The sequence below is a fragment of the Xylocopa sonorina genome, chromosome 9, assembly GCF_050948175.1.
Source record: "Xylocopa sonorina isolate GNS202 chromosome 9, iyXylSono1_principal, whole genome shotgun sequence".
NCBI lineage: Eukaryota > Metazoa > Arthropoda > Insecta > Hymenoptera > Apidae > Xylocopa > Xylocopa sonorina.
The window spans coordinates 12,396,637-12,423,877 of NC_135201.1; the positions used below are offsets into that span (position 1 = coordinate 12,396,637).

The 27,241-nt window shown below is 33.7% G+C and overlaps 10 protein-coding genes and 1 non-coding gene across 17 annotated transcripts; 8 read left to right on the forward strand and 3 right to left on the reverse strand.

Moving 5' to 3' along the window:
* Positions 1-695: 695 nt before the first annotated feature.
* LOC143427734 (protein phosphatase PTC7 homolog) lies at positions 696-5,331 on the forward strand. 2 transcript variants are annotated; one of them, XM_076902142.1, is made up of 6 exons: positions 696-1,252; positions 1,420-1,599; positions 1,707-1,905; positions 2,004-2,260; positions 2,701-2,754; positions 5,189-5,331. In XM_076902142.1, the coding sequence occupies exons 1-5, from the start codon at positions 1,027-1,029 to the stop codon at positions 2,748-2,750; spliced, it is 912 nt and encodes a 303-aa protein (XP_076758257.1). In that variant the 5' UTR covers positions 696-1,026; the 3' UTR covers positions 2,751-2,754; positions 5,189-5,331. The 2 variants fall into 2 exon arrangements, with proteins under 2 accessions (XP_076758257.1, XP_076758256.1); XM_076902141.1 differs by lacking the exon at positions 5,189-5,331 and having other exon boundaries at positions 697-1,252; positions 2,701-2,888.
* Der-2 (Derlin 2) lies at positions 3,250-6,597 on the reverse strand. Its single transcript, XM_076902144.1, has 6 exons — positions 6,272-6,597; positions 6,107-6,172; positions 5,845-6,012; positions 5,620-5,742; positions 5,383-5,546; positions 3,250-5,309 (listed from the first exon to the last, which is right to left on the reverse strand). Exons 1-6 carry the CDS (start codon positions 6,362-6,364, stop codon positions 5,207-5,209), a joined length of 717 nt encoding a protein of 238 aa, XP_076758259.1. The 5' UTR covers positions 6,365-6,597; the 3' UTR covers positions 3,250-5,206.
* Positions 6,598-7,072: 475 nt separating this feature from the next.
* LOC143427780 (U2 spliceosomal RNA) lies at positions 7,073-7,266 on the forward strand. The gene has a single exon (XR_013102360.1). It is a non-coding gene; the product is annotated as a U2 spliceosomal RNA (small nuclear RNA).
* Positions 7,267-8,221: 955 nt separating this feature from the next.
* Positions 8,222-10,753, forward strand: Ccz1 (vacuolar fusion protein CCZ1). The gene is made up of 10 exons (XM_076900267.1): positions 8,222-8,429; positions 8,513-8,603; positions 8,703-8,796; positions 8,904-9,119; positions 9,194-9,369; positions 9,446-9,589; positions 9,673-9,818; positions 9,908-10,169; positions 10,248-10,375; positions 10,458-10,753. Exons 1-10 carry the CDS (start codon positions 8,351-8,353, stop codon positions 10,508-10,510), a joined length of 1,389 nt encoding a protein of 462 aa, XP_076756382.1. The 5' UTR covers positions 8,222-8,350; the 3' UTR covers positions 10,511-10,753.
* LOC143426674 (28S rRNA (cytosine(4447)-C(5))-methyltransferase) lies at positions 10,673-13,302 on the reverse strand. 2 transcript variants are annotated; one of them, XM_076900265.1, is made up of 8 exons: positions 13,145-13,302; positions 12,955-13,058; positions 12,749-12,888; positions 12,328-12,671; positions 12,091-12,258; positions 11,823-12,018; positions 11,356-11,724; positions 10,673-11,285 (listed from the first exon to the last, which is right to left on the reverse strand). In XM_076900265.1, exons 2-8 carry the CDS (start codon positions 13,052-13,054, stop codon positions 10,818-10,820), a joined length of 1,785 nt encoding a protein of 594 aa, XP_076756380.1. In that variant the 5' UTR covers positions 13,055-13,058; positions 13,145-13,302; the 3' UTR covers positions 10,673-10,817. The 2 variants fall into 2 exon arrangements, with proteins under 2 accessions (XP_076756380.1, XP_076756381.1); XM_076900266.1 differs by having other exon boundaries at positions 13,149-13,290.
* Positions 13,303-13,645: 343 nt separating this feature from the next.
* Positions 13,646-17,025, forward strand: Tsr1 (Tsr1 ribosome assembly factor). The gene is made up of 12 exons (XM_076900699.1): positions 13,646-13,829; positions 13,927-14,191; positions 14,268-14,514; positions 14,586-14,783; positions 14,876-15,100; positions 15,181-15,349; positions 15,420-15,620; positions 15,712-15,935; positions 16,016-16,279; positions 16,359-16,469; positions 16,540-16,747; positions 16,818-17,025. The coding sequence occupies exons 1-12, from the start codon at positions 13,715-13,717 to the stop codon at positions 16,973-16,975; spliced, it is 2,385 nt and encodes a 794-aa protein (XP_076756814.1). The 5' UTR covers positions 13,646-13,714; the 3' UTR covers positions 16,976-17,025.
* A 157-nt stretch (positions 17,026-17,182) lies between these two features.
* LOC143426772 (cyclin N-terminal domain-containing protein 1) lies at positions 17,183-18,667 on the forward strand. 3 transcript variants are annotated; one of them, XM_076900403.1, is made up of 5 exons: positions 17,183-17,435; positions 17,555-17,653; positions 17,767-18,032; positions 18,100-18,315; positions 18,390-18,667. In XM_076900403.1, the coding sequence occupies exons 1-5, from the start codon at positions 17,360-17,362 to the stop codon at positions 18,651-18,653; spliced, it is 921 nt and encodes a 306-aa protein (XP_076756518.1). In that variant the 5' UTR covers positions 17,183-17,359; the 3' UTR covers positions 18,654-18,667. The 3 variants fall into 3 exon arrangements, with proteins under 3 accessions (XP_076756518.1, XP_076756520.1, XP_076756519.1); XM_076900405.1 differs by having other exon boundaries at positions 18,417-18,667; XM_076900404.1 differs by having other exon boundaries at positions 17,782-18,032.
* A 702-nt stretch (positions 18,668-19,369) lies between these two features.
* LOC143426753 (lipase 3) lies at positions 19,370-21,291 on the reverse strand. The gene is made up of 8 exons (XM_076900378.1): positions 21,164-21,291; positions 20,876-21,074; positions 20,666-20,780; positions 20,234-20,480; positions 19,988-20,146; positions 19,832-19,916; positions 19,608-19,750; positions 19,370-19,522 (listed from the first exon to the last, which is right to left on the reverse strand). The coding sequence occupies exons 1-8, from the start codon at positions 21,281-21,283 to the stop codon at positions 19,370-19,372; spliced, it is 1,221 nt and encodes a 406-aa protein (XP_076756493.1). The 5' UTR covers positions 21,284-21,291.
* Positions 21,292-21,771: 480 nt separating this feature from the next.
* On the forward strand, positions 21,772-24,474 carry LOC143427127 (pancreatic triacylglycerol lipase). Of its 2 annotated transcripts, XM_076901037.1 has the most exons (8): positions 21,772-22,393; positions 22,464-22,547; positions 22,620-22,885; positions 22,972-23,446; positions 23,528-23,779; positions 23,853-23,967; positions 24,080-24,283; positions 24,358-24,474. In XM_076901037.1, exons 1-8 carry the CDS (start codon positions 22,315-22,317, stop codon positions 24,422-24,424), a joined length of 1,542 nt encoding a protein of 513 aa, XP_076757152.1. In that variant the 5' UTR covers positions 21,772-22,314; the 3' UTR covers positions 24,425-24,474. The 2 variants fall into 2 exon arrangements, with proteins under 2 accessions (XP_076757152.1, XP_076757153.1); XM_076901038.1 differs by lacking the exon at positions 22,464-22,547.
* A 177-nt stretch (positions 24,475-24,651) lies between these two features.
* Positions 24,652-26,274, forward strand: Scox (Synthesis of cytochrome c oxidase). Of its 2 annotated transcripts, none has more exons than XM_076900380.1 (4): positions 24,652-24,775; positions 24,859-25,300; positions 25,358-25,563; positions 25,647-26,274. In XM_076900380.1, exons 1-4 carry the CDS (start codon positions 24,716-24,718, stop codon positions 25,827-25,829), a joined length of 891 nt encoding a protein of 296 aa, XP_076756495.1. In that variant the 5' UTR covers positions 24,652-24,715; the 3' UTR covers positions 25,830-26,274. The 2 variants fall into 2 exon arrangements, with proteins under 2 accessions (XP_076756495.1, XP_076756496.1); XM_076900381.1 differs by having other exon boundaries at positions 24,871-25,300.
* On the forward strand, positions 26,133-27,025 carry LOC143426755 (transcription initiation factor TFIID subunit 10). The gene is made up of 4 exons (XM_076900382.1): positions 26,133-26,284; positions 26,378-26,503; positions 26,578-26,642; positions 26,735-27,025. Exons 2-4 carry the CDS (start codon positions 26,387-26,389, stop codon positions 26,934-26,936), a joined length of 384 nt encoding a protein of 127 aa, XP_076756497.1. The 5' UTR covers positions 26,133-26,284; positions 26,378-26,386; the 3' UTR covers positions 26,937-27,025.
* The last annotated feature ends 216 nt before the right edge of the window (positions 27,026-27,241 follow it).

A 27,241-nucleotide genomic window follows, 5' to 3' on the forward strand; every position in this document is an offset into this window, starting at 1 on the left:
GACTTGCGCCACTAACTTCAGGTTTTTCTTTCCGGTTCGATTTGTCTGCCGCGATCATTGATCAGGATCGACACTGCGAGAACAACAGTGCTCCTCTCTCCTACGCGCGCATGCGTACTACAGCCAAACACCACGCCGCAGGAACTGCGATTCGTACAGTTCCGTAGGAAGATTTTTGCCTCTTTTTCATTAACTGAGGGATGGCTAATGACATTAAACTTAAGAATTACATGTTGTACAAGTATCAAGAAAGAATTGAAGAAAAAAAGATTGGTTATATTACACAATGGATGGTGCAGTTTCACGATTGCTATACACAAGCCGCCACTATTACCGATTAACTTAAAAATTAATTATCCTAATTTCTCTAACACGCTAATTTTTGTTCGTTAACAGAAATAAAGATAATAATGCATTTTTAGGGGCAACAATTTGAAATGATGCCAACATTAGAGTTGAAACGAAACTGCAGGACCGTTGTCATATAAATATATGCATAAATATATATTTTACTTTATTATTAAGAAAAGCAAAGCGTGTGGGTGACTCACCTTCCTCTGTTAAATCCGAAAGAAAGCCTTTTAATTAACACTTCGTCCCGTGTTTGGTGACAAAAGCGTGCCCTCCGGCAATGTGGATTCACCCCGCCAAGCATCGACTTGAAGTGAGACGCAGAGGGCATAGTTACATGTGAACTGGTTGCGATGTAAACGGTGTTCAGGTTGGTTAGTTTAGTAGACACTAGTGTGGATACTTTCTCGGGTTACATCGTAGCAGGAGATAATTTCAGTCGAAATCGTGGTCACCGATCCTTGTTCCCTCGAGCGTGAAGATCAGAATTCGAGAATAGCGTGGTCGATGCTAATACAGAGAGAAAAAGGACAGTAATCTTTAAACACGATCGACGTTTAATGCGCTATCGACGAAAACATGCCTCCGATACACTTGTGAATTGACTGCACGATTCATGCAGATTCGTTTAATTATTAAAGATGTGCGTCACGAAAGTTTGAGCCTCACCGTACGATGCAGTCCATTTATTGGACCGGGAGGCTGCTGTCTCGGGCGATATGGAATGGCATATCAAATTATACAACATGCGCCGATCCGAACGTGAATAAACGTCGCGAGGCATCTTTCATTTCTGCTGTTTGTGGCTTTCCGAAAGATTTCGCACGGGGACGTATACGTAAAGGACAATTTGGCGATGACGCCTGGTTTAGTGCCAAATTCAAGACTGTCGAAGTAATAGGTAAATCAATCGAAATGCTGATACTATAGAGAAACGTATCATGGAACTTATTGACTATACTATATTCACACATGATTGATCGTTTAAGAGGCTTGTAGACTTATAGACGTAGATTAATACATTCGACTGTGTCGTCCGTTGGTTTGACCGTTTTTTGGATTGTTCAGGCGTAGCGGATGGCGTAGGCGGATGGAGGCATTACGGTATCGATCCAGGAGAATTTTCGAGTTTTCTAATGAGAACTTGCGAAAGACTGGTCTCTATGGGCAGGTTCACGCCTTCAGAACCAGCTGGTTTGCTAGCACGTAGTTACTATGAATTACTAGAAAGTAAACAACCCATATTAGGTATAAAGCAAATTATGACCTGTTGTTCTTACTTTCTGACGAGTGTATAAGATTCAAAGGAGAAAGAGAAACATTGTTCCATTGTTAACGTAGGATAATTGTTCCAGGTAGCAGTACAGCGTGTGTTATAGTTCTCAATAAAGAGACAAGCAGCATTTATGCAGCTAATATCGGCGATAGTGGTTTTGTAGTTGTAAGAAAAGGAGAAGTAGTTCATCGTTCGTCTGAACAACAACACTACTTTAATACTCCATTTCAGTTGTCTCTTCCACCTCCAGGGCATTCTGGTCTGGTTCTCAGCGACAGGTACTACACTTTGTAAAATTACACAGTAGATGTACATGATACGTTTAATATAACCCATTGCCTGTTGACATACCATTGTATTCGTGTTCTAACTGTAGTCCAGAATCTGCAGATACTTCGAGTTTTGGAGTTGAAGATGGTGATGTCATTCTTCTAGCAACAGATGGAGTATTTGATAATGTGCCTGACCAATTACTTATTACTGAAATGCGAAAAATTCAGGGGGAAAGGGATCCTACCAAGATACAAGGAGTAGCCAATTCTATAGCTTGGATGGCTCGCAGTTTAGCTTTCGATGGCGCATTTATGTCTCCATTCGCGGAAAGTGCTAGAGAGAATGGAATTGACACTATAGGTACATATACAATTTTAATGCTTGAAATGATATTAATCGAAAAATCGTAGAATTCCCTACAAATGCAACTATCTTTATCATTTTATTAAAAAATATATTCAATTTATTTATAAAGCATATACACTCAATTACAATTTCGTATATCTTATGTACGAGAGAGCCAGCCTCTCTTATATTTTGGTAATCATTTTTTTAGTAAACTAGTATTCTTTCTATACTTTTAACTGCCTTTCATTTCTTATATCTAGAATATAAAGAACTTGTACAAATATCCTAAATATTCTATTTTCATTTTCACGCAAATAAATATCGAATTTTGAAAATAAAAAGGAAAAAAGAGAATGAAATTCACAAACTATAGAATAACTAAGCTTTGTCTTAATCAAGATTAATTCAAGTATCAACGTGTATATCGGCAATATGCATTTTATATTTTTTAGGTGGTAAACCAGATGACATTACAGTGCTTTTAGCAACGGTGGCAATATGATAAAGTATGTACAATAGTATCTTGATCATTGTATTATAGTCCATGTCATTGCATATATGTACCTAGTTATACATCATTATATATCCCATAATGATAATCATTTATTATTTAAATATGAATAAATGGTTTTGTAAATCATTTAATCTCTTTTTTTATATATATTATATATATGTATAACCACAGTAAAAGAATATTTTTAAAAGAAATAATGATTAAACAAACGAATATAAATTTCTTTGAATTAACTTCATTAAATAACAATTACAGCAATACATATCGTATGACACAATAACATAATAGCGAAATATTGTAATATATTATAAATAAAAGTTACTTATCTTGTTGTATTGAGCACCTCAATATAAAGTATAATAAATTTTACAGACAATAATGCAAGAAACAAATGCATTCAGTTTTAATCGCGTGTTAAAATAAACGCGTCCAATCGCCTATGAAAAAAAAGATACGATACACATATACGTAGACGAAAATAATATGATAATGTCAAATAAAAGTGAACCATTTTATTTAATTATAATGGTCATATAAATAACATTTTTACCTAGTATTTACAAAATGATTATACTATCTGATTAAATCTTCAAGGCTCTCGCAGCTTGAATTCTTGCAGTTAAAATTGTTGAAGTCTTCGGTACGTCAAATGCGTTCTTTTGGAACATATCGGAATGATCAGCAAAGGCTCGATACATTAGCTCGAACGGTTCTTTAGATAGACTACAATTGTAATTATTATCTAGAATAAGCCTTATCCTGTACATGATAACCAATCCGATTGCCGCATCGTTAAAATAGGACATTTGACTTCCAAAAGAATGCAAATTGGTTGCGAAAGTCTTTCGCAGTTTTAAATACTACCTACGCAAGTAAGTTATACATAATCGTTCACGGGAATTCTTTGTAATGCTTTGGCTTCTTGCCGACGTTCAGTTTGTCGTAAGTAAATTTGTATTCTCCTATCATACATTAGAATGCGATCATTTGATACGTAACACGAATACATCACAGTATAACATGTAAGAACACGCCTTAAATCAAGCAAACAGTGGTGGGTAAAAACTCTATTATACGATACTGACGATACATAACGTTTTTCATGTTATATTACCAGCATGAAACCAAAAGAAAAGAGAACAATTAGATTCGCTTATAGACTATGCTATTCTAAATATTACTTTAATAGTTTTTGATTCTCATTCATACTCGCACATCAAAAACGAAGAGGAATGCTATTTTATCCTTCCTTAAACATTCTCTGGTCTTGTTAAAGTTGCAACACGTATATTGTAACATGTAATACTATCTTTATCAAAATGCCCGTAAAAAAGAATTACTGTGATGTATTCCATTATTTACAGTAATATGCATCCTCATACATTGTATATAAAACGTATTATTATATAATTAAAAAAGACCAGGGAATTATTTATAGTAGGAGAATAAATAAAAATATTTACACTGTTCGATTATCGATATAAGATTTTTACAATAGAATCTTTTGGAGTCAGGGGTTTCAATTTCATGTTTCTGTAAACAGTAAAAATACTATCTTATACGTGTCCTATTACACAAGTTTTCTTCTTTTTTTTTAACTGAATATCACATACAGAAAGAACGCAAATAATTGATGTTGTAGGGAATGGAAATTCATACTTGCACAATGTGATCATAACAAAAACCAGCTTTTTGAACAGAAACACAAAGTTAAGCGAAAAACTAAAAAATTATTTTTATGTACATTTCTTTAAATCTTACTTCCTTTTATAGACACTCTGCAAATTATATTGATTACGATCTATGTTAACAAATGAAAAGGTATGTTCAAAAATATTCAATTTTTCGATAAAGTTATTACCTCTCTTATATGAAAATCTTTTATATTTATCTCGGAAAATCGTGAACACTATAAATATATCACAATAGCCGATCATCAGAAAAACACTGTTTTCGTCTATAGCTATTAACGTGTATCATTTAGATAATACATTATCGATACATACGTACAGAATGATCCAATACTCGATAGAGAATCGTTTAAAGGCTAATAATTCTTGAGGTGATTTCAAGCAATCACTCAGTCGGGATCTGTGGACTCGTTGATCGAACGGAAAAAGTTTCGGAAATGCTGCTTAAAGTCACCTCCGGACTCATCCCTCGTACACAATCTGCCCAGTATTGGAACATATATTTATTACATATTATTTGTGATACCGAAATTTTTCTGTGAAAAATTGTAACCCCTGTAAAAAATTGGAAGTCTTATTTTCGTTATAAGTTTCTGTTACATTTCGTACAATATCAAGGCTGTAAGTGTGTAGTATTGTTGTTAGTAACTGAGAAAATCAAGGAACAATGTTGTACATGTTAGCGATAGAAAATTTACTTGATATGCCAATTGATAAGCGATGATTTGGAAGCAGGACCTTGAACTTGGAGAATCATTGCACATTGGCTTCTTGACCCCAATTAAATCCACCGGGACGATCTTCAGGCGGTGGTGTATAGTCTGGATCCTCTAGATGTGCGTCGAACAAAGTCTTACTGCAAACAAACGATAGATGCGTTACAACTTTACTTGCAACATTTCAAGGCTTGCTACTAAAGAGTAACTTACAGTATTCGTGGAGTTTTAAGAACGCGGAAACCTCCCCTTAAACGCGGAAATACATCTTCTGCAAAGTAATACATGTGTCCCACAGCCATTCCAACTAGATCAACCCAAATTGTATTACCAAGAAGTACAGAAAACCCAAGAAGCACCCAAGGCAAATACGGTGCCTATCGATAAAACAAATTTTGAAATGATCCACAGTTTATACAATACACAAGGCAGAAGTAATTGGAAACTTACTTGAAAATTTAAAAGCCCAAAAAAGTTTAATCTAACGAACGGATTTCTCCGGGACCAAACATATACTAACATTATCGTAAATGCATGGCCCAGAAACAACAAATTAACGAAAAATGCAAATGTCTGTAGTAAGTTCAGGACATATACATGTTAACAAAACTTGTGATCGCGTGCAAAGTAGTTTGAAATTTGAAGAGAAGTAATATTGAACCGTTAAAAGGATACAATCATACATATGCCACCGAAAATAAACATCATCACAAAATCAGCTGTTCTTCTGCGAAATGATCCTTCTTCCAACATTCGACAATACCGATAGGTAAAGATCATGTTGAAAAGAAAGTTGAAACCCATGTTTCCAAAGAATAAAAACGTAGTAATTAATCTCCATAGCTGGAAAAAGAGAAACAATTAAGATACCATCGATTATAAATCATACAACGTCGATTGTTCAACAGTTAAGAGTATAGATAGAAATTCTACTCACCTGATATTGTTCGATAATCAGTGTAGGATTAAAGTACAATCGAAACGGTGATACCAAATCTAGTTGCTAGAATGAGAAAATGCGAGCAATGAGAATACTAATGAAGTTTCAAAAGTACGGTCCTACACGTGCAGAACGATACTATGAGAAAAATATATTACAAACCACAGCAAGAGTTGTGATAACACAAGCTGTTGTATAAGCTCGTGTCACCACAGGTATTTGCATATACTCCTGCCGAAAAGTTTGATAGGCCATTAGTGTATTGTTACGATCTTCGTTACACTTAAGGACCGACACTTTTTCTAGACTCTTCGCCTTTACAATTTATTATCACATGTTGCTCTTTACTGTGCGTTATCTAAATTTAATCATTGCCCACATCACGACTAATTTGTTATGTTCAGCTTCGTACACGTAATACGTGAAACTTGCTCCAAACGAATGGTATAGTCTCGATCTGGCAACGTTATCGATAACGAATGGTTTCGTGGCCTTTTCGTATTCGCGAGAATTTACTAAATCCCCTTTACTAAATTCCCTTTAATTTCTTAATAAACTAATCGTTTAAATATTCCCAATCCATATTAAAACCAGCAGAACTTTAACAAATATATTATTAAAAGTAAATACATATTTTTCTACCTATCTCTAGTTCTTAAGATTTCGTTTTACTATAGTTTGTTACATCTATAGACGTAACTATAGGTTTGATTAGGTTGAACATTTTTTTCTCATTGGAATCAGCTGATATGGATTTTTTTATATTTAAATTTCGATATCAAGACACTGTAGCAAAAAGAATGATAACGAGTAATAATTGCTATAGGAGAAATAGAATGCAAAATAGAAAATACGATTCGTAATTTCATTTTTCACCGCTATGGGTCGCACGAAAGTTTAGTTTACCCCAAGTACATCGCCATTCCGTGTTATATAAAGGAGGGTTCTATGCGGAGTGAAGTTATCGCTTCTCGGCTATTTTAGCTAAGATCAAAGTGTAGTATCTGTTCTTATCAGCTTAATATCTGGTACACTCTCTACACGAGAGTCAGTATATTAAACTGTTTTTTGGACCTAGACTGATTCTTGGAGCTTGCTCCAGATCGGTCACGAGTCAGCTTGGCATTGCAGTGTCGCTGAGACGTGGCTCAATTTGATATTCTAAAACTTAATTAATAATTCTTATATTATTTTAGTTCAAACAATATTTATTTGTATTATATTTACTAAAAAATTTTACGATAATTTTTTTTCAATGCTGGACTTATTCTTAACTCCATGTTTCTTTATATAATCCACACAACCTAACCCCAACAGTTTTCTTGTATTAAATATTTGAATTCAGATTAGAAAGCAAATATTTGCAAAATCTGTTAATAGTTTTACTGTAATTTATTTAATATTTCCCCCTTTCGAGGTAAGAGAGAGAAAGATATATACGAAAGCTATAAGAAAGAGTGAGACAGATGATACCAACTCTATTCCAGAACCCGTGGCGCCATCTCTGTGGCGAATGCTGAAACTACTCGACGAATAGTTTCAGCATTCACCACAGAGATGGCGCCACTGGTCGGTAAGTAGTTCACTTCGCTGTCGATAACGCTGAGCGACCAGTTTGAGCACTTTTCACAGAGATGGCGCCACGGGTTCTAGAATCGAGTCGGTATCATCTGTCTCACTCTTTCTTATAGCTTTCGTGTATATCTTTCTCTCTCTTACCTCTAAAGCGGGAAATATTCAACAAATTATAATAAAACTACTGAAATATACAATAAATTACAATAAAACTACTAAAATATACATGAAATACAATATTTATACTGCAAGAGATGAATAGTTTTATTTGTTCTAGTAGGAAGGAAACAAAGCTTCTCGAAATCCTAGCATATATTTATAGAAAGAAACTTAGCCTACTGTAGAATTCCAGTTTTTGCGGGAATAAATAACACTCTAATGTAAGAAAATGTATGATCTTGTTAAAAAGCATCTTATATGTATCATAGACATAAAGATAAAATGTGCTGCCATCTAAATATCTCTCAAGTTTTCTAAATAATTTATTCACTTGATGTATAATGTATGGATGCGAATGTTAGGTTATATCTGTTTATTTACTGCCTAGTATGCCTCAGCCAGATGAGTGCGAGTAAGTGTTTCAGTGAATAAACGATAATTATTAATGTTCTTGCGCTTTACGTAAAGTCAATTGGGGAGTATCTCTCGTTTAAATCTTTCTTCGGAATGTCATCGAAAACAGAGGTTACATTAGAACATTTTTATATATTCAATGGCTGTTATGCAAAAAAGGAAGGAGAGGCAAGTAAATGAATAGTTGAGACAATTGAAAAATCTTTTATACATACATATACAAATAAATGATATGTTTTGTGTACATTCAGGAAGAGAAGAAGATTCTATATTATTACCCCGAAAGAGATTTGGATGTTCAGATAAAAAATATAGGACTCAGCGAGGCAATTATTAAATTTGCACAGTACGTGTGTAGAATATGTAATTTCATTCTAACGGTTTAGACATTTCTCCATCGACACGTTCGTTGATTAGAATCGATTGTTTTGTTAAAAATTTTTAGGTCATTCAATCCTGGACAACCATGCGATTACTGTCATACACATAAGACTCGACAAATTTATTATCAACCAGAACCAAATTTTTGGATGGTAATGGTACGGTTCGTTGGCAATAAGAAAGGGAATATGTGTAAAATGTATCTTATGTTGTACAAAGATTTGTATACTTTAGAATATTCTTAAATGATATATTTATTCGATAGATTGTAGGTGTACCGTATATATGGAAGGAGAAAGATGGAAATAAATATACAGAGTATCAATACGAGGAGGTTTCTAGCAGTGTTTGCCAAGCTATATTAAAACAGGCATATGTTATGTTTAGATTGTTTATGGGATCGTTTGATACTATTATCAATGAACCAGAATGTGGATCCATAACATTATTAAAACACAAACTCGAACATTTCTATTCAAGGGTAAGAATGTACATGTAAAATGTTAAATCACGCTACTTTCATTGGTTGTTTTAATATTATAATATTTTTTACAGTATCTACTGTCTTTAAAGTTAAATAACAGTGATATTTTGGACGTTTTCCAAGGCTTGCAGTTCTTACCTCTTGATAAAGTGACATTTTTAAGAGTTCAGTGTTTTATGAATCTTATAGAAGCTATGTTTTCTCAAGTGAAATACACTGCATTCCTTTATAATGATCAAGTTGTGTGGTTAGTAGCGTATAAATTGTTGTATTACAATACAAATGGATATATAATAATTAAGATATTACTCGCAATTGTTTAGGAGTGGTTTAGAACCTGAGGACATGCAAGTAGTTTATAACTACTTGGTAAGTACACTGTTACCAGCCCATTTGGAAAAAGAATTACATGGAGGTTCAATGCCAAGGAATTCACCTTCCCCATTTACTACTACTCATTACGGAAAGTTCGTACACCTGTAATAATTTACTTTTCTATGCATATCCATTTCTCTGCACAGTATAATGTGTTATAATGAACATTTTTCAGATTTGTTACTGGCCCATCTAGCATTAATGAACCAAGTTTAATTGGAAAATCACCCAAAGTATTTATAAATTATTCTACAAAGCCAGTTTCATTATATTTAGTTGTTTACAGAGCATTAAGTGCTACGATATGCCTATTTGTTGACAGTATGTACTTTTTCTTATGAAATTAGCCATTCTATTGTTTCATCTTGAAACTTCAAACAGTATAAGATCCGAGGTGTTTTACTTTACAGGCAAAACAAGTTTGTTAATAGATTTCTTTAAAAGTCTCGACAGTTTTCTTGGTCCGCAATTAACTACGCTCGTTAGTTCAGTCGCAGAGCAATGCGCTAAACACGTAATAGTTTCGTCAGAATCTTGCAAGTACCTGTATTTTAATAAACTTAATTTGGCATATAAAAGTACAATACATCCCGATAATAGGCAATGCTCTAACGTACTTACAACACCTGAAGTATTAAAAGTTATCACTGATATATATAATGACACAAATAAGTTAGTATGACATAACATTTTAATGTGAGTACAACATGCGATATGTGCAACTAGCATTAAATTTTTGTATGATTTTAGATTAAAAGAATCTGGAGAAGTTATTATAAAGACCATGAGCGATTATTGGGTTGTTGGAAAATTATCAAACTTGAGGGAATTCTTTGTAGTTATTCAACAGAAAAGTGCAAGCATAATCGAAATAGAAGGTATTGGTGTTATTCTGTACTCTTTTTCAATATGGTGTATCAATTTCTGATATCAAGGTACACAATATAATTTTTATTACAGACGATGTGAAAAAGCTTTGTGAAAAAGAACTGAAGAGTATATTTTTTCATTAGAGCAAAAGTTTAACCAGTAAAATTACCAGCTACGAATGTTCGACTATTTTGTACGATACTTAAATAGTTGTTTACTCTTTCAACCGATATACGAGGAATATACATATAATCTAAAAGGTAGCATTGTAACTCTATAAAAAGTTTAAGTAATTTATACATAAAGTTTAATATACAATATAACATCTGTATATACATGGACATTATATACTTTTTATATAGTTAAACTGCTTCAGCGGCATTTTTCAAACATTGAGTATAATTATTATACAAAATATTAATTTATTACATTAATTTTGTTACATTAACTTTAATCGAAGGACTCCTCTTCCTCCTCATTTTTATTTTTGTGAATAATATTTGAGAATTTCTTTAATTTTGCTACAAAAAATCCGTCCATATTATGCACGTGTGGATAAAAACGTTTCGTTAATTTTAACGAAGGATGAAATCTATACTGTCTGTAACTCGTAAAACCTTCAGCACCGAATTCCAAGCCGGTCGGTATTAGCTTGACGTCACGTTTTTTGAGAGCATAATCGATAACCCATTCGTTTTCTTCGGGAAGAATTGAACACGTTGAGTAAACAATAATTCCGCCGGATTCTGAACGTGCATTGGCAGAATCTATAGCGGCTAAAAGTAATTCTCTTTGTAATGTACAACAACGCTGTATATCTATCTCGTCTTTATTTGTTTTAACACTTGGATCTTTTGAAACAACCCCAGTACCAGTGCACGGCGCGTCCAATAATACTCTATCGAAACCTTTAATTACCTGAAAAATATACCACTCGATTAGTACGTTAAGGATGCTGTATTTATGTATGCGTAAAAGCACTACTTACAGATGGTAATTTTCGCCCATCGTAAGTACAAACTACAGAATTCACGATACCAAGGCGATGAAAATTGCCAACAACGGCTTTTATCCTTTCTTCGTTTACATCGTTAGAAAAAAGTACTCCTGTATTTTTCATTAATGCCGCTATATGTGATGACTTTCCACCTGGTGCAGCGCACATATCAAGAATCCTTTCGTTTTCTTTAGGTTCTAAGGCCATAACGGGTAAAAAGCTAGACGCACCCTGTAAAATGTAATGCCCTGCTAGATATTCCGGAGTTGCACCCATGGGAACTTGCGAAGAATACACCACTAATCCAACTTTTGTCCATTTGCCGATAGGATCTAAATTAACGCCTCTGTTGATTAATGCCTGCAATATTAATATCGCAACGAGTTAATATGATAATTGAAAAAGTATTTAAACATTAATAAAATATTTATTTCAATTTCCATCAAGTAAATAATTACCTCTGCCAAGTCACGACGACGTGTCTTCAGTGTGTTCGTTCGTATCGTCATAGGTCTCTGAACTTCACTCGCTTCTAGAAATTCTAACAATTCATCCAACGAAAATATTTGCATCAGTTTTTCCATTAGAAAGGTGTTATAACTGTAGTATGTGCATAAATCGTTTTTGAGTAGGGCCATGTATTCTGACCGCGATCTTCAAAAAAAGAACAAATAAGAGCATTTTGAAATTTTCCCGAGAAATATTTCGATCTTACGAAGCATATACCTATTGACATCACGTAATTTTTTGAAATCGGATAATATCATGACAACATCTTTTATACGTTGTTCTACATCTTTCAAATTAGTAACATTTGCAAGTTCTTCTTCTGTAGGGAAAGTAAAGACACACTGTTGAAGTGTCATGTCATGCATCTCCTCCTCTGCTAATTTTCTAAGAGAAAGGAAATAAAATTAAATTAAAAATATTCAATTGTATTGTAACAATAAGGGTGATATTTACTGCTCTTTTTCTTGTTTTTTCTTCAATTTTATATTAGCTTTCTCCACAGGTAGGAGGTCACCCTCATTATCATCCGTATCAGCATCAGTATCGCTGTCACTTTCTTCTCCATCCTGATCCATTTCCTCATCGTCTACTTCTCCATTTTGATTGTATTCATCGCTATCATATTCTTTACCATTTTCTGTAATATCATTTTCATCTTCTGTGTCACTACCGAGTAATTTTGTTTTCTTATTCTTTTTCTGCCTGGTATTGGTATTGGTTAAATCATTATTTTCACATAGTTCTTCTTTAAGATGTTTCATTTTTTTCTTCGTTTGTTTTGTAACAATTTTAACATTCTAATATAACAGAAAAACATATATTTTAATAATTTTGTTACACGTAAAGTCTTAATTATTAACAAATAAGCGCTTACATCCTCATTTATGATATCCTTTACATCCTTGTCATGTTTCTTCTGTACATTGTTCAACTTTTTACTCAGATTTTGTTTCTTTAACAATCTCTTTTTTGCACGTTGCCTTTGCCTATGACTTAATTGTTTTTCTTCTTTCACTGAAATTAGCAGCGTGAATTCCTAGCTCTTTTTCTTATAAAAAATAACTTTACAACTCATTGTACCTAATATTCCTTTTGGAAATTTTGGATCTCCTTGCTTTTTTGCTTTCCTTCCAGGGCCAGTCGGAGTAGTCGTTTTATCAAATTTAGCTTTCCGTCCCATTGTACTAAAAATATTTTTATCGAGTGATTGGTATTAAAAAAAAGAAGGAAACAGAATACAATTCCAATTGTTATATTCAAAAATACATACCTACCAGTTTGTACTCGTTATATATTCTAAAACATTAAATGTATGTAGATCATTAACTGTTGCATCTCCTTGTTATGACATACTATGTATACACACAATTATATCTCGCACTTAAATAAGAAAATTGTACAATCGAGAAACAGAAAATGTTCAAATTATTTCGAAAAAGACACGTGAGTTATAACCTGTACTCTCTATTTGTTATTTAGTTACATGCGACTGCAAAGCGTGTGTTTAAATTGCCAACTTAAAGAATTATAAATGCATCAAGTATGCAGGAAGAACAGCTTCTATTACGTTGCATCTGTATATAAATGAATCAAACAAATAAAAAGATCAATCAGAAATATCAATTTATCGAATAAAATCATTATTTTCTCTTTAATTCGCTGGTGCAATAAAGCACAGCTGCACGTATAGCTGTAGGAAAATTTCACTATAAATTTCACTGATCTCAAATGTTCCTATGATCTCTGAAGAAAGTGTTTAAAAGCACTCGTGTTTTCTAAAGGTGTATTTAGGTTATTATGGCATATTATTTATTTGACAAGACACAGATTATCAAATAAAATGGGATTAATAGGAAAACAAGAGGTACACCGACCTGGTGTATTTAAGCAAACTAATAAACCACATAAAACTGGTAGACATCGCAGCAAAGGTTCAATAAGTAGTGAGGTTAAAGGTAAAATAATTTATAAATAAGTGTATCATTTAATTTTATAAATATTTTGTCGATTTATATGTACGAATAATATATATAATTTATTGAATACAATTAGGAAAAGTTGGAGTAAAAGTTTTGTCAAAGCGCTGTACTAAAAATATTGGGAAAGATGCTCGGAGGAATCAGTCTTCCCAAATTAGAAAAAGGAAAAGGGAAGAAGTGTTGCAGCAGAAAAGGAATTTAGGTGATTCTACGCCTATTCTTGTATGCATTGTTCCATTGCAAAACGATTTAAATGTAGAGAACCTTTTGTCCATCATAACAAAATCGGACGAGACTGCAATCGTAAACAATAGTCCATGTGGTGCGACGCATTTGAGGTATAACGCAACAATGATAATTATTATTTAGAAGATATAGAACTTAAGACTGATTTATTGTTTTTTTTTGCAACAGTATACCTAGATTTAAGCAGCGCTTTTCCATTGTTATATCACCAGTTGGTAATTTATTTGCCACACTGGATTTAGCGAAAGTAGCCACAACTGTCCTTTTTGTTGCCTCCGCTGTAAATCAGCTAGACAACAGCCCTAAATACGAGGTTATCGATGACTGGGGAAAGGAAATTATTTCACCTTGCATTGCTCAAGGCTTGACCACTTCTGTAGTAACTCTAACAAATCTTGATAGTATTCCGATAAAGGTATTATATTAGAATTTAGTTTGCTATCTTTGCAAACTATAATTTCAATTGTTTTATGAATTTTTTTAAAGAAACGTCAAGACTTTAAAAATCATGTACAATCCGAAGTATCAAAGTGGCTCCCGGATCAGAAAATCTTTCAATTGGATAGTCCGACCGATGCCTTTAATGTTCTACGACGCATTGGTTCTCAGAAACAAAAAAATGTATCCTATAGGGATAGAAGAGCGCATTTATTAGCGGAAGAAGTGCAATTTAAATGTAACGAAGTATGTGTTGGATGCAATGTTGAATAATTATTTGATCCAATAAATTGTATCAATAAGCGGTAGAATCTTACGATATGCTTGATTTTCTCTAGAACTCTGCAGAGCTTGGAACTCTTATGGTTTCGGGACACCTAAGAAGCGTATCATTATCGGTCAATAGTTTAATACACATACCAGGGTTGGGAGATTTTCAAATGTCTCAGATAGATGCAGCCGAAGATCCATATCCAGTAGTAAAGAAATTAAGGAAACCTAGTGACGCGATGGACGATAAACCATCGACTTGGGTTGTTGAACGTGCCGATCCAGAGAAACAAGTAATCCTACAACATGAGTAGAAAACTATAATCACTGAATTTTGCGAAAAATCCAGTCGTAAGTACTTTGTTTCTTTTAGGAATCTCTCGAAAGTGAAAATGTACCGGATCCTATGGATGCTGAACAAACTTGGCCTACAGAGGAAGAATTAGCTGATGCAGCAGCTGCTCAAAAAAAGAAAATTGTGAAAAAAGTTCCAAAGGGAACTTCCGAATATCAAGCAGCATGGATTCCTGATGAGGACGGAGGTATTTTTTCTTTGAATTCATTAATGAGATTTAGAAATAACAATTTTTTACATATAAGACAATTTTGTAGAAGAGTTGAGTGACTACTCGGATAATGAATCAGAAGACGGCATGTCTATCGATGAAGCAAAGTCTCAAGCAGATAGCGATGTGGAGGCAGATGAAGACGAAGAAGAATGCGAGACAGTTACTATATCTGAAGCCCCCGACGATCGATACGATCAGAATATCGATATGACGGAGGAAACAGAAGCATTGGAAAAATTGAAACGTATATATTTATTAATTCAAACAATATATATATATTGTTTATTAGTATTCTCACGACGAATCAATGTATCATTACTATGTTAAAAATTTAGAAGCAAAATTGGATGCGCAATTTCCCGATGAAGTGGATACACCTCAAAATATGCTGGCTAAACAGAGATTTCAGAAGTATCGTGGTCTTGAATCCTTTCGAACTAGCCCGTGGGATCCAAAAGAAAATCTCCCTGTCGATTACGCTCGAATATTTCAATTTCAGAATTTTGACCGGACTCGAAAACGCATATTTAAGGAACCTCAGAAAACAGAATGTGCTATGGTATGTATACGAACGCTATATAAATTGAGGAATGATCTGTCACTTAGCTAAATTATAAAAACGTATACTGTTTGTTTCAGCCTGGTTGGTACATCACAATCCACGTAGCAAATGTTAGACGAGATCTTTTTACTGCATTCTGTGCATTAGATAATCGTCCGTTGATCGTATTCGGTTTATATCCGTATGAACATAAAATGTCTCTATTAAATTTGGTATTAAAACATACCAATGCTACTCCACAACCAGTAAAGTCCAAGGACAAACTAATATTCCAATGTGGATTCAGAAGATTCACCGCATGCCCAATATTTAGTCAGCATACAAACGGGAATAAACATAAGGTCATTGCCAATTAAACATCATCTAAGACTTTTATACATTTTGTTGTATCGCTTTATTAAAAGTAGGCATATTTTCCAGTACGAGCGATACTTTCAACCAGAGAGTACTGTTGTAGCAAGCATGTACGCACCGATTACTTTCCCACCGTGTCCAGTTCTGTGTTACGTTAGAAAATTGAACAAATCATTGGTAAGGAGGTGATGGTTGCAGAATATAGTTTGTATCTATCTCTATGTTATTAAAACGTATACTTCTATAGGAACTAATTGCAACCGGAAGTGTACTATCTGCGAATCCAGACCGAATAGTCGTAAAACGGGTCACTCTCAGCGGTCATCCGTACAAAGTAAATAAACGATCAGCTGTTATAAGATTCATGTTCTTCCACCGAGAAGACATAAACTGGTTTAAGCCAGTTGAACTGCGAACAAAATATGGTCGTAGAGGTCATATAAAAGAGCCGCTAGGTAAGTACATAGTTCTTAATAGTTTCCATTTAATTGATTTCAAGAAATGGTTTATTATTTCTATCACTAGGTACACACGGTCATATGAAATGTGTGTTTAATGGCCAACTAAAATCGCAGGACACTATACTAATGAATTTATATAAACGAGTATTTCCAAAATGGACATACGAACCTTTGTTAATAACAGAGTTGCAACATCAAGATCAAACAATGAACGTAGAATAAAATCTATCAATCAAAGTAACCAAGTGTGTATGTGTATATATATATATAAATTTTATTTTATATATATATGTATATGTACCAAATAAAATTTTTACGTATACATATTATGTAAGCCCTAAATCATTTAATTTGTATGTGTTATAATCTTTGTTAAGGAGAAAAGAAAAAAATATGAATAGCAAATTTTAATTTTCTAGTTTATAGAAGTTTATCTTCGATATATCGCAAAATATTGCACGTGATAAATTTGAATTTTAACTCGATAGTATGCTTTCGATATATCGCAAAAACGTCAGGTGAGTTTCGAGTAGTATCTCGTGCATTTAAAAGGTGACATTGTGTGCGACCAGATCTCGTAATTAATAATTATAAATAATATTTTTGATGATAATTGTATTTAAAGAAAAGAATTCAAACGAAAATATCAGAAAGCAAATGGATTTCGATACTGCCTATATTGGTAATTAATATAAGTTTCTACTAGATAAGAATATTGACAAGCAAATGGAGACTGTCAACATAGAAAACAATGAATCTAGTTACAGTTTTCATATTAACGCAAATGTTTACTTAATGTAGAACCTTTACTCGATGACTGGTTAGAGAGACTTCGGTCAGTTATCACAACAGAAGAGAATCTTATCAAAGCTAAACATGAATTCTACATGCCATTTGTAGGTAATTGTTGCATATGGAATACTATATATCACTTCATCAAAACTACTTTTGTTTTCTTGATTTAACAAGATTGTAAGAAGATTCATATTCATTATTAAATATAATAATTTTAGCCATACCACTTCCAGTCATTAACACGATATTTAAAATAACAGAACATCTCGATTTGGGACCGGATACTAGATACGTTGCCATCCATTTATATGATAAGTTCATGTGTAATTATTTCTGGGAAGTATATAAAAATACTGACCAGGCAGAAAATTCCTGGACTGAAGTTTGTAGAAAGATATCGAGTCAGTCAAAACTATATCTCATGTCCTGTTTGCAGTTAGCAAGTAAAATGGATTCACATTCTAGAAATTTAAAAATATCGCAAGTACATATACAATACTTCATTTTGAAATCACCAGTATTGGTATTTTAATTCCCTTGTTACAATACAGGTATTAAATATTTTACAATGGATAGATAAAGAATCTGAATATACACATAGTACAATATTTTTATCCGAATATAAAGTATTCAAAACTGTTGGATTTAGAATGCCATTTTGTACTCCGCTTAATTGCATAGAGGTTCTCCTAACTGCGACAGGGCTCATGGACACTCCAAATATCCAAGAGCTTGCTATAAGTTTATTGGATTTAGTTTATTTGCAGGTCTGTATCGTTTAATGGTTATCTTGTCAATAGTAATAATATATACAGTAAGTAAAGTAGACGTATGCTTACAGAGAGAAAAGTTGTGCTCTCATTTGCAGTGCTTAATCCAAGAAAATGTTGTAAAAACTCAAGAAGAATGGAGGAACTTTATGACACTCGAGTCAAATGTATTGTATCTTGGAGCTTCTATTGTTCTTTGTGGGACATTTTTTTTATGCATAGATGGTGAAATGTCAAATGTTATTGCATTAAAATTATCACAACTAATAGATGTAGAAATGAGTGATATTTGGAATATGGCTAACATACTTCTTGTAATGGCAATTCAAGAATAATTACTTAAAAAAAAAAAGAACATATAATAGTCAACTTTCTATTGCACGTGCATACATCATTGTTATGTCATACATCGATTTTCGTAAATAACTCCGCTATGCTGCAATTAAATCCCGTTGACACTAAAAACTTGTTACGAAAATCAGTCCATCTGTGACATTCTGTTTAATTTGATATTTCATATCATTTAACTTGACATTTCAATATCATGGTAGTTTGGTTATACTTTTTTTTTCAAAGCTTCACGTATACGCATGTGTTTCAGTTGCTTAAACACTGGTCTGATATAAAAATTTCATTGGTTTCATCGAATAATAAACTAGACAACTTAGCTTGAAGTAGCGTCCGCGATTCTCCTTTAGAGCACAAAAAGTTCTTATTTAATTGTCTGATAAGTTTCCAATTAGAAAATTAGGATATTAATATGATATTTTTTAGAAACGGTGGGGCTATTGAGAATCGCTTCACACTCATCGCGATGAGCCTGTACATTATCAACAATCATATTATTATACATATATTGCAGTACTGCTATTATTTGCTCAATGGTTTAATTAAATCAGAAATGGTTATTCATTTTCTAATTCAATGCCATAATGAAAAAGAAACCTGATTATAAAGCGAAATAAAAGAAGACCATATATTTTATGATTTATATGTACAAAATATGGATTATCCACTCCATTTACATGGATATATAAACAATAACTTCTTTTTACTTTCTATAACGTTCCATGAGACTCAGAATTTTATTGTACACCCAAACATCCGCGTGTTTGCCCCACACAAAATCAAGATGTGTGAAATACTCGGACGGTACCAAAAAATGTTGAGCATTGGGTAATGCACAATACAGGTCATACGAATCCTACAGAAAAAAATGAAAATATTATATACATAAAGATAAATAAAATTTAGAATATATTAAAACTTCATTGAAGGATCATACGAACTTTATCGTCAACTAACGCATCGTTCGTACTGTAATAGATGTATACTGGTAGCTTAATGTTGGCGAGATCGTAATCAGGAGGATGAATCTTTCCATATTTTTTCAAGTTTTTCACGAGACCATAATCGTATTTCCGGAACTTGCCTTTTCCCCAGAAAAAAGAAGAAGCGTGATTTGGAAAACGTGAAAGTATAGACTTCCCGAATTACGATATCGAACACTGACCTGTACTTATGGATTGTCCGTAGTGTACAACTTGCCTGGTAGATGTACCAGCAGGGTCATATTGCCCAATAACAGGTAATAAAGTCTGTAAATTAAAAATGAAATTCAATCGAAGACCACTGTATTGAAATAGTTGTACCGAGTGCTAATAATTACCGAATTAAAATCTTTATCACCCATTCCAGCGACTAGAAATACAATATTTTTGCACATTGGCTGCAGAAGTGACTCATCGTGGCACAATTCTTTTGCCAACATTTGTATAAGCTTATTCGATGGCTTGAATTCGTACATACCAATCAAGTCAGCTAGAAACTACGTGAAAATCAACGTTAAAGAAGTTTTATTAACTATCTCCTGGGATAGCATAAAAGATAGCAAATAATAGCTTGTGAATCATACCCCGATATCGTTGGCGTGAGGAGCTAACATACGGAAGAAAGGATTCCGTGATCTGGACATGAAAACTGCCGGAGCCAAAGTAAATGAAGCAACAATTTTCTTTTGATATTCTGGTCGTTCACTGGCCATTACAAAGAATGCGGTACCACCCTGACTATGCGATACAAGGAAGATCTTTTTCTGGTTGGTTTTACCTAGGATGTAGTCGATCATCGCTGGAATATCGTACACTCCCATTTCATGCCAGCTACGTATTACAGGAAAATAAATTTCTATAATGCATTTCATCTAACGGAAACAAGGTAGCATTAACTGTCGTTAATCTATTCATCCTTAATCTCATCGGTATGTATTAATATATAATTATCAAAATGTTTCGTAGCGTAACTTTTCCTATGAATAAATATTGTTTTTATAATTCTTCAATTATACCTGAACAGCCAATATTCATGATCGGATACAGTGAAGTCCAAATGCCTTCGTGAATATCTATTACCGCGTTCATTGCCCAACCATACATCATATCCCCAATTTGATAATTGAAAAGCTGAAATGTCCAGAAACGTTAGCGAAGTAGGTAGTTTTCTTCTTCATTTTTTTCTTCTTCGAAAATATGAAGCGCGAGTATTAAATTGACAGTACCTAAACTCTTTCCAGGGTCTGTTAAAACCCATGTAGCCGAACAATCTAAAAGCCCGTGGAGAAGCAGTACAGCCGGTTTTTTATCGGACGGGGGGTTCTGCTTTGACCCTGGAATTCTATGCAGTTGCAAAACGTACCGGTCCTCTGTGACAACTTCATGAGTTTCGCCTATGTATCCTGCTTGTTCTATTAGTTCTTGCTGTACCATGTACATTCGTGTTAATAGAAATATTCGTTGCGCATAGAAATTAAATTACGATAATTTAATTTTGAACAAAATCTACTCACAGGATTTGGTACTTCGAAGTAAACTGAGGCATCAGGATGCTGTACTGCTCCTAAAATCACTGGTGACAAGCAGCACAAAATAACGGATATTCTGAGCATTGTTGCGGATGGAATAATCATTGAACGGTTCGAATTATTTCGTAGCTATATATATATATAAGAAGTCGTTAAGGAATGTACACGAATAAACAATAGTGGATTAAGTGTTAATCAATTATCAGTAAACCAACTATCAATCAAAGTCGCTGATTGGATCACTACAAAGATAAATTATTTAACGATACTACGTGGTGGCGGAGGGAGGAGGATGGGGAGATTTTATGCTTATCACTGTGATGAATTCATGCTTATCATTGTAAATATTTAGATTTTTATTTTTTTCATATATCAAAGGAACAGGTGCAAAGCAGTAAACAATTAAAAAGAACAATTGAATCGATTATTAATCTACATATTTTTAAAATAATATATAATAATTTTCTAGATAACATTCATATGCTTCTTAGCGACAAGTTTTCCTCCTGAGAAAAATATTGTTGAAATCTTGTCGGTGAAAGCAGAACGCTTCGCAATAAGCATTTACACATGCGAAACGTTGAAGGGGGGTCGCAATCATTGTAACCCGAGGAAAGTATTGCGATCCACGCTTGGCATACGTTTATGGCATTGATGCCTACTATTTAGTTACAATGGTATATTATCATCTTTAATTGACGATCCTTCATCCTTGAATGAATCAGTTACTAGTCGAGCAACGACTGACTGGCTGAATTTTACTTTCACTCCGTTGCTTTACTTTAACAAATAATTCGTACCGCGGTATGTCTAACGAGTCACACAGGTGTATAGAACCAGCGTGAGTGGTAAATTTGGAACCGTGTGTTCGCTAAAGGAACGCGGATTGCACAAAAAGAGAATTCGTTCGTTATGGTGTCTTGCCATATCAGCGAACTGGAAAAGGAAAATTGCCTGAGTTGCTTATTTTTCTTCGAATCATTTTCAGGTTGCAGGTACGAGAGTTACGGATTGCCGAGGATATCCGAACAAAGAGAAGAGGAAGTGTGAAGGAAGAAAAGGGGATAAGCAAAGAGAAGAAAAAAGTAGTAGCCTTCACCAGACGCGTTGAATACACGACGAAGGTTGAATGAAAAATGCGGCTCTTCTTGGTAAAACGTTTGATCTTTTTAGCGTTCCTCATTGGTCATTCTGTTATCGAAACTAAGCGTGCCGGTGAGTAAACTTTAACACAACTAAATATATAGAATGAATCGTTTTTATAAACTAGTTTGTGTGTTTTTAGTGAAGCTTTTTACCGCAAGGAACCGAACAATGTTTCGCAAAATAAGAGCTGGTCGGGAAAGTTTCAAGCCCAAAGTATGCTTTGGTATGGACAGAACAGAAAACACTTTTTAATTCTCAGTACATAAAATGTATAAATTAAAGGGGTAAATTACAGATTTAGTTGGCTGTTTCGCGGATCCACCGCCTCACATATTACTGAGAAGACCACCAGAACATCCCAATGTGATTCAAACGAGATTTTTCTTGTATACCCGTCCATGGCGAGAGTCTCCTGATAGCCTTCAGTACGGTGATGATTTTAAATCTATTCTTCAGTCGCGGTTTGACTCGACGAAATCTCTGAAGGTTATCGTACATGGATATAAAGGAAGCGGCAGCGATGTTGGCGCGGTTTCGTTAGCGCAGGCTTTCTTGGATTTGGTATTTAAGATGAAAGAAATGCTTGTTCTAGTATCGATAAATATTGGGTACGCTTTTATTTACGTGTATTGTAAAATGTCCATTAGGAAGAGGTGAATGTCCTAATGCTCGATTGGACAAGAGGAGCAGCAACGACCTATTCCGCAGCAGTGGCGAACACCGAACTTGTAGGCCGTCAGTTAGGTCTTGTCCTCCTAGACGCTATTGATTTGGGTACTCTTCCTGAAAATATTCACATAATTGGCTTCAGTCTCGGAGCTCACGTGGCTGGCTGTGCTTCAGAGGTCCTCAAGAGAAAAAATGTTCTCTTAGGACGTATAACTGGTCTAGATCCTGCGTCACCATTTTTTAGGAATAATTTGTTCAGGGAAAAGTCCAGAAAGTTAGATGCTACCGATGCTCGTTTAGTAGACGTGATTCATACCGATGGATCCGAGGACTTTGCAGACGGATTTGGACTTTTGAAGCCACTTGGCCACATAGATTTTTTCCCAAACGGTGGTAGAGAGCAGCCTGGTTGCACCGATGTGAAAAATTCTGTCGTTGTCAGCCACGCGAACGGTACGATGCTTTTTAATGATCGATAAATGGGAATCAAAATTACTTAGCGTACTAGCGGCTGTAAAAATAATGACGTTTTAGAGAATATGTTAACTAGAGAGATCGCTTGTAGTCATTTGAGAGCTTGGTCTTATTTTCTGGAAAGTGTACGCATGGCAAATGAATCGTGTAAATTCATCGCCTGGCCTTGTCCTCGAGGAAGAATCTCATATGCAAGTGGATTATGCTTTCCTAACGAATCCACGCTGTGGTTACAAGAAATGGGCTACCGAGCTAACCGTGGCCCATTAGGAATTTATTATTTGCCCACGCGAGAAGAAGAACCATTTTGTGGTAAAAATTAACTTGCATCGGATAACTCAAAGTTCATTTCTTTTTCATTTATTTTCTTCTTTTTTGTTATCAGGACAACCTTTGAGAGCGTCAGTGATAATTTCAGGGGAGGCATTAAAAACATCTGGCCTATTATTTTTAAAGATTACAGAAAATAATTCGACGATAAATTTTAAGCTTCGATGCACGTAAGATATGTCTTATGATAAATAGTAAAATTTATCACCGTTATTGATGCATTCGGAAATTCCATATTATATGTTTGTACGAAAGTATTTCACAAAATATTACTCGTTTAAGAATATCGAATCGCGGAAATAAGCAGTCAACGTTTTACAATATCGCTGCAATGAAATATCAATTGCTGTCGAATGAACAGTCAACGATAAAGGCACGTATTTGGTATGAAAGAAATAAAAATGAAGAAAAAGATGTTATTAAAATTACCAACTCGGATACACTGTTAGTAGACAAAATTATTGTTGAGGATAGAAAAGGCAATAAGTATGTAACCGTGTAGTTATCTAAAGCATTATTGTACTATTATTGTGGTGATTTTACATAATTTACATTTCTAGGTGGGAGTACTACGATCGAAATACTGCTGTGGGTTTAGAACAAAAATTAATAGTACTGCATCGTTAGCAGTGTCTCTTTTTTCAAGGAAATTCTTACTTATTATACGAAACAAATTAAATTAATACGTGACACTTTTCACTGTTATTTTTATATGTAAAGTAATTAAAAATAGATATTTGAATAATGAATTATACAAAAAGTAGTTTCCATAAAAATTCACCGTCTGTATCTGACTGATGAATTTTTTTGAAATGGCGCGCGCAGAAAATGAAGTATAGCAGAATAGAATGAACGACATAACCTATACGTATTCACGGTTTTTGAATAAATCAAGAAAAGTTTATAGTAACGCGAACAATGTCTGGTTTAATTAGTTGTTTCCTTTTAAACAAATGTTCTAATCGCGCATTTACAATCGTAAGTGTTGTTTGAATTAAATACATGCAAATCCAGTTCTGTCGAAAGTATTTTATATAACTTTACTTTAATAATATTTGTAGAATTGTTTACAGATTTGCCGTTTCCAACACTTGCGAAATTTTAAGCAGTATTATCCACAGGTCAGATGTATTAACACTCATACCTCTTTATATAGCTCTAACAAATTACATTCATTATCGAGTAATAAAAAAGATCCAAATTTGAAAAAAAGTCCTATCACGTGGAGAAGTGTATTAATTACAAGTACACTAGGTATGGTTCTGTTAATGTACATGTATTATCTGCAAGAGTCAAAAGATAAACAAATAGAACGTGAAAGAAGACGCGAACTAGGAAAGGCAGCAATTGGTGGAAAATTTGAACTAGTCGATCCTCAGGGAAAAACAGTGAAATCTGAAGATTTTTTAGGACAATGGGTTTTAATATATTTTGGATTTACGCACTGTCCTGACGTATGCCCAGATGAACTCGAAAAGATGACAGAGATTGTCAATACATTAGGTACGGTATAAATACGATGACCCTAAACAAGTATATTACATTACATAAATATTTCAGAGAAGAAACATAATACAAAGGTTCAGCCTATTTTCATTTCTGTGGATCCCGATAGAGATACACCGGAAATAGTGGGTAAATACGTGAAAGAATTCTCTGATAAAATCCTTGGACTTACCGGAAATAAAGAACAAGTCGCTAAAGTATGCAAAGCTTATAGAGTATATTATAGCAATGGACCAAAGGATCAGGATGCTGATTACATTGTCAGTAATTATTTTCTTCTTTATATATAAGTGAAATTTCACCTAGAGTAATATTTACACTTTTTATTTCGATTACATTCTAGGTCGATCATACAATAATTATATATCTGATAGATCCAGATGGCTTATTCGTGGACTACTATGGTTTGACTCATTCTGCTGAGCAGGTTGTACATAGTATTTGTATAAATAAGATGAAATATGAGAACCTGAAGAGCGATTCTTGGGTTTCATCGATACCACTTAAAAATCCATTATCAGCGTAATTTATTTATATTATAAGCATTTATATTAATAATTTTCAAATATTCCTCATGGATGTATTAAATATTAGTATGTCAAAGAATTTATGTTAAATGAAATTTTAGTATTTTCTTAACACATACGTACACGCATACACAGAAATTCTATTGATCGTATGGAGTAGAATAAACAATTATATTATTTATTTGAACGAATTACGGGCAATCGATCTATCGATATATTCCCTAGACAGTCATTCCGTATAGTTACATCCGGTTAATGGAAATTGGTACGTCTATATAGGTATACAACTTCTGTAGTTTCCTTTATGACATGTTGATGTTTAAAAGTTTCTCTCTGCGTTGTTATCAGTGCGTGAAAATATCAGAAGTGAATTAAATTTATTATTTCTATTTGGAAGAGTTCTAAATATTCATTAAGAGGAACTCGATACTTTTATTGTCAGAGGTTAGAACTTGTGCACTGTAGATTGTTCGAATATAAAGGTCTTTGGGCTTTTTAACTCAATTTTGTCTGCTTAACGTTTTTATATTTTATACAAACAAAAAAGTAAATCGAAATGGCTGAGGACTTTGGAAGAGATACGCCACCCATATACACAACAACCGAAGAAACAAAGACTGCTGGTCAACCCCTTTCAGATTTTTTGTTGCAACTCGAGGATTATACACCCACGGTAGTTATATGTGTAAAACATTTTAATTATCGTCATTTGTTCATTACTAGTATATTAAACAGTTCATTTTATAGGTACCAGATGCTATCAGTGAACATTATTTACACACGGCTGGTTTTAATACAACTGATCCTAGAATGTAAGCGGTCAAGAAGAAATTAATTTCATTAAAATATGTATCTTTGATTTTTTCTTCTACAAACTTTATAATTACATGTACATCAATTTTAGCGTGAGATTAGTTTCATTAGCGGCGCAAAAGTTTATATCTGAAATAGCAAACGATGCTCTACAACATTGCAAGACGCGTGGAGCCAATCAAAATTCGAAAACAAAAGGAAAAGACCGGCGTTATACTCTTACCATGGAAGATCTGACACCAGCGGTTGCAGAATATGGCATTGTAGTTAAAAAACCACACTATTTTGTTTGATCTAAAAGTTTTGTGTATTTAATGTACTTTATTTATATAGAAAGTGAGCTTTTAATGTACAATATAACATTGTATAGCTTTTACGAGAATTAAGCAATGTAGTATTACGAAATACCTAAAATCATAAAATTAATTTAATAGAAAATTCATATACAATAGATTTAATACGATGAAAAATTTTAAATACAGTACGTTCTATCCTCAAAGTTAATTTAGACATGTTTTTATCGATAATAATCGCAACGTTATACATAAGTAGCATTTAAAATTGAAATTTTATAAATGTATAATATATAATTATCGTC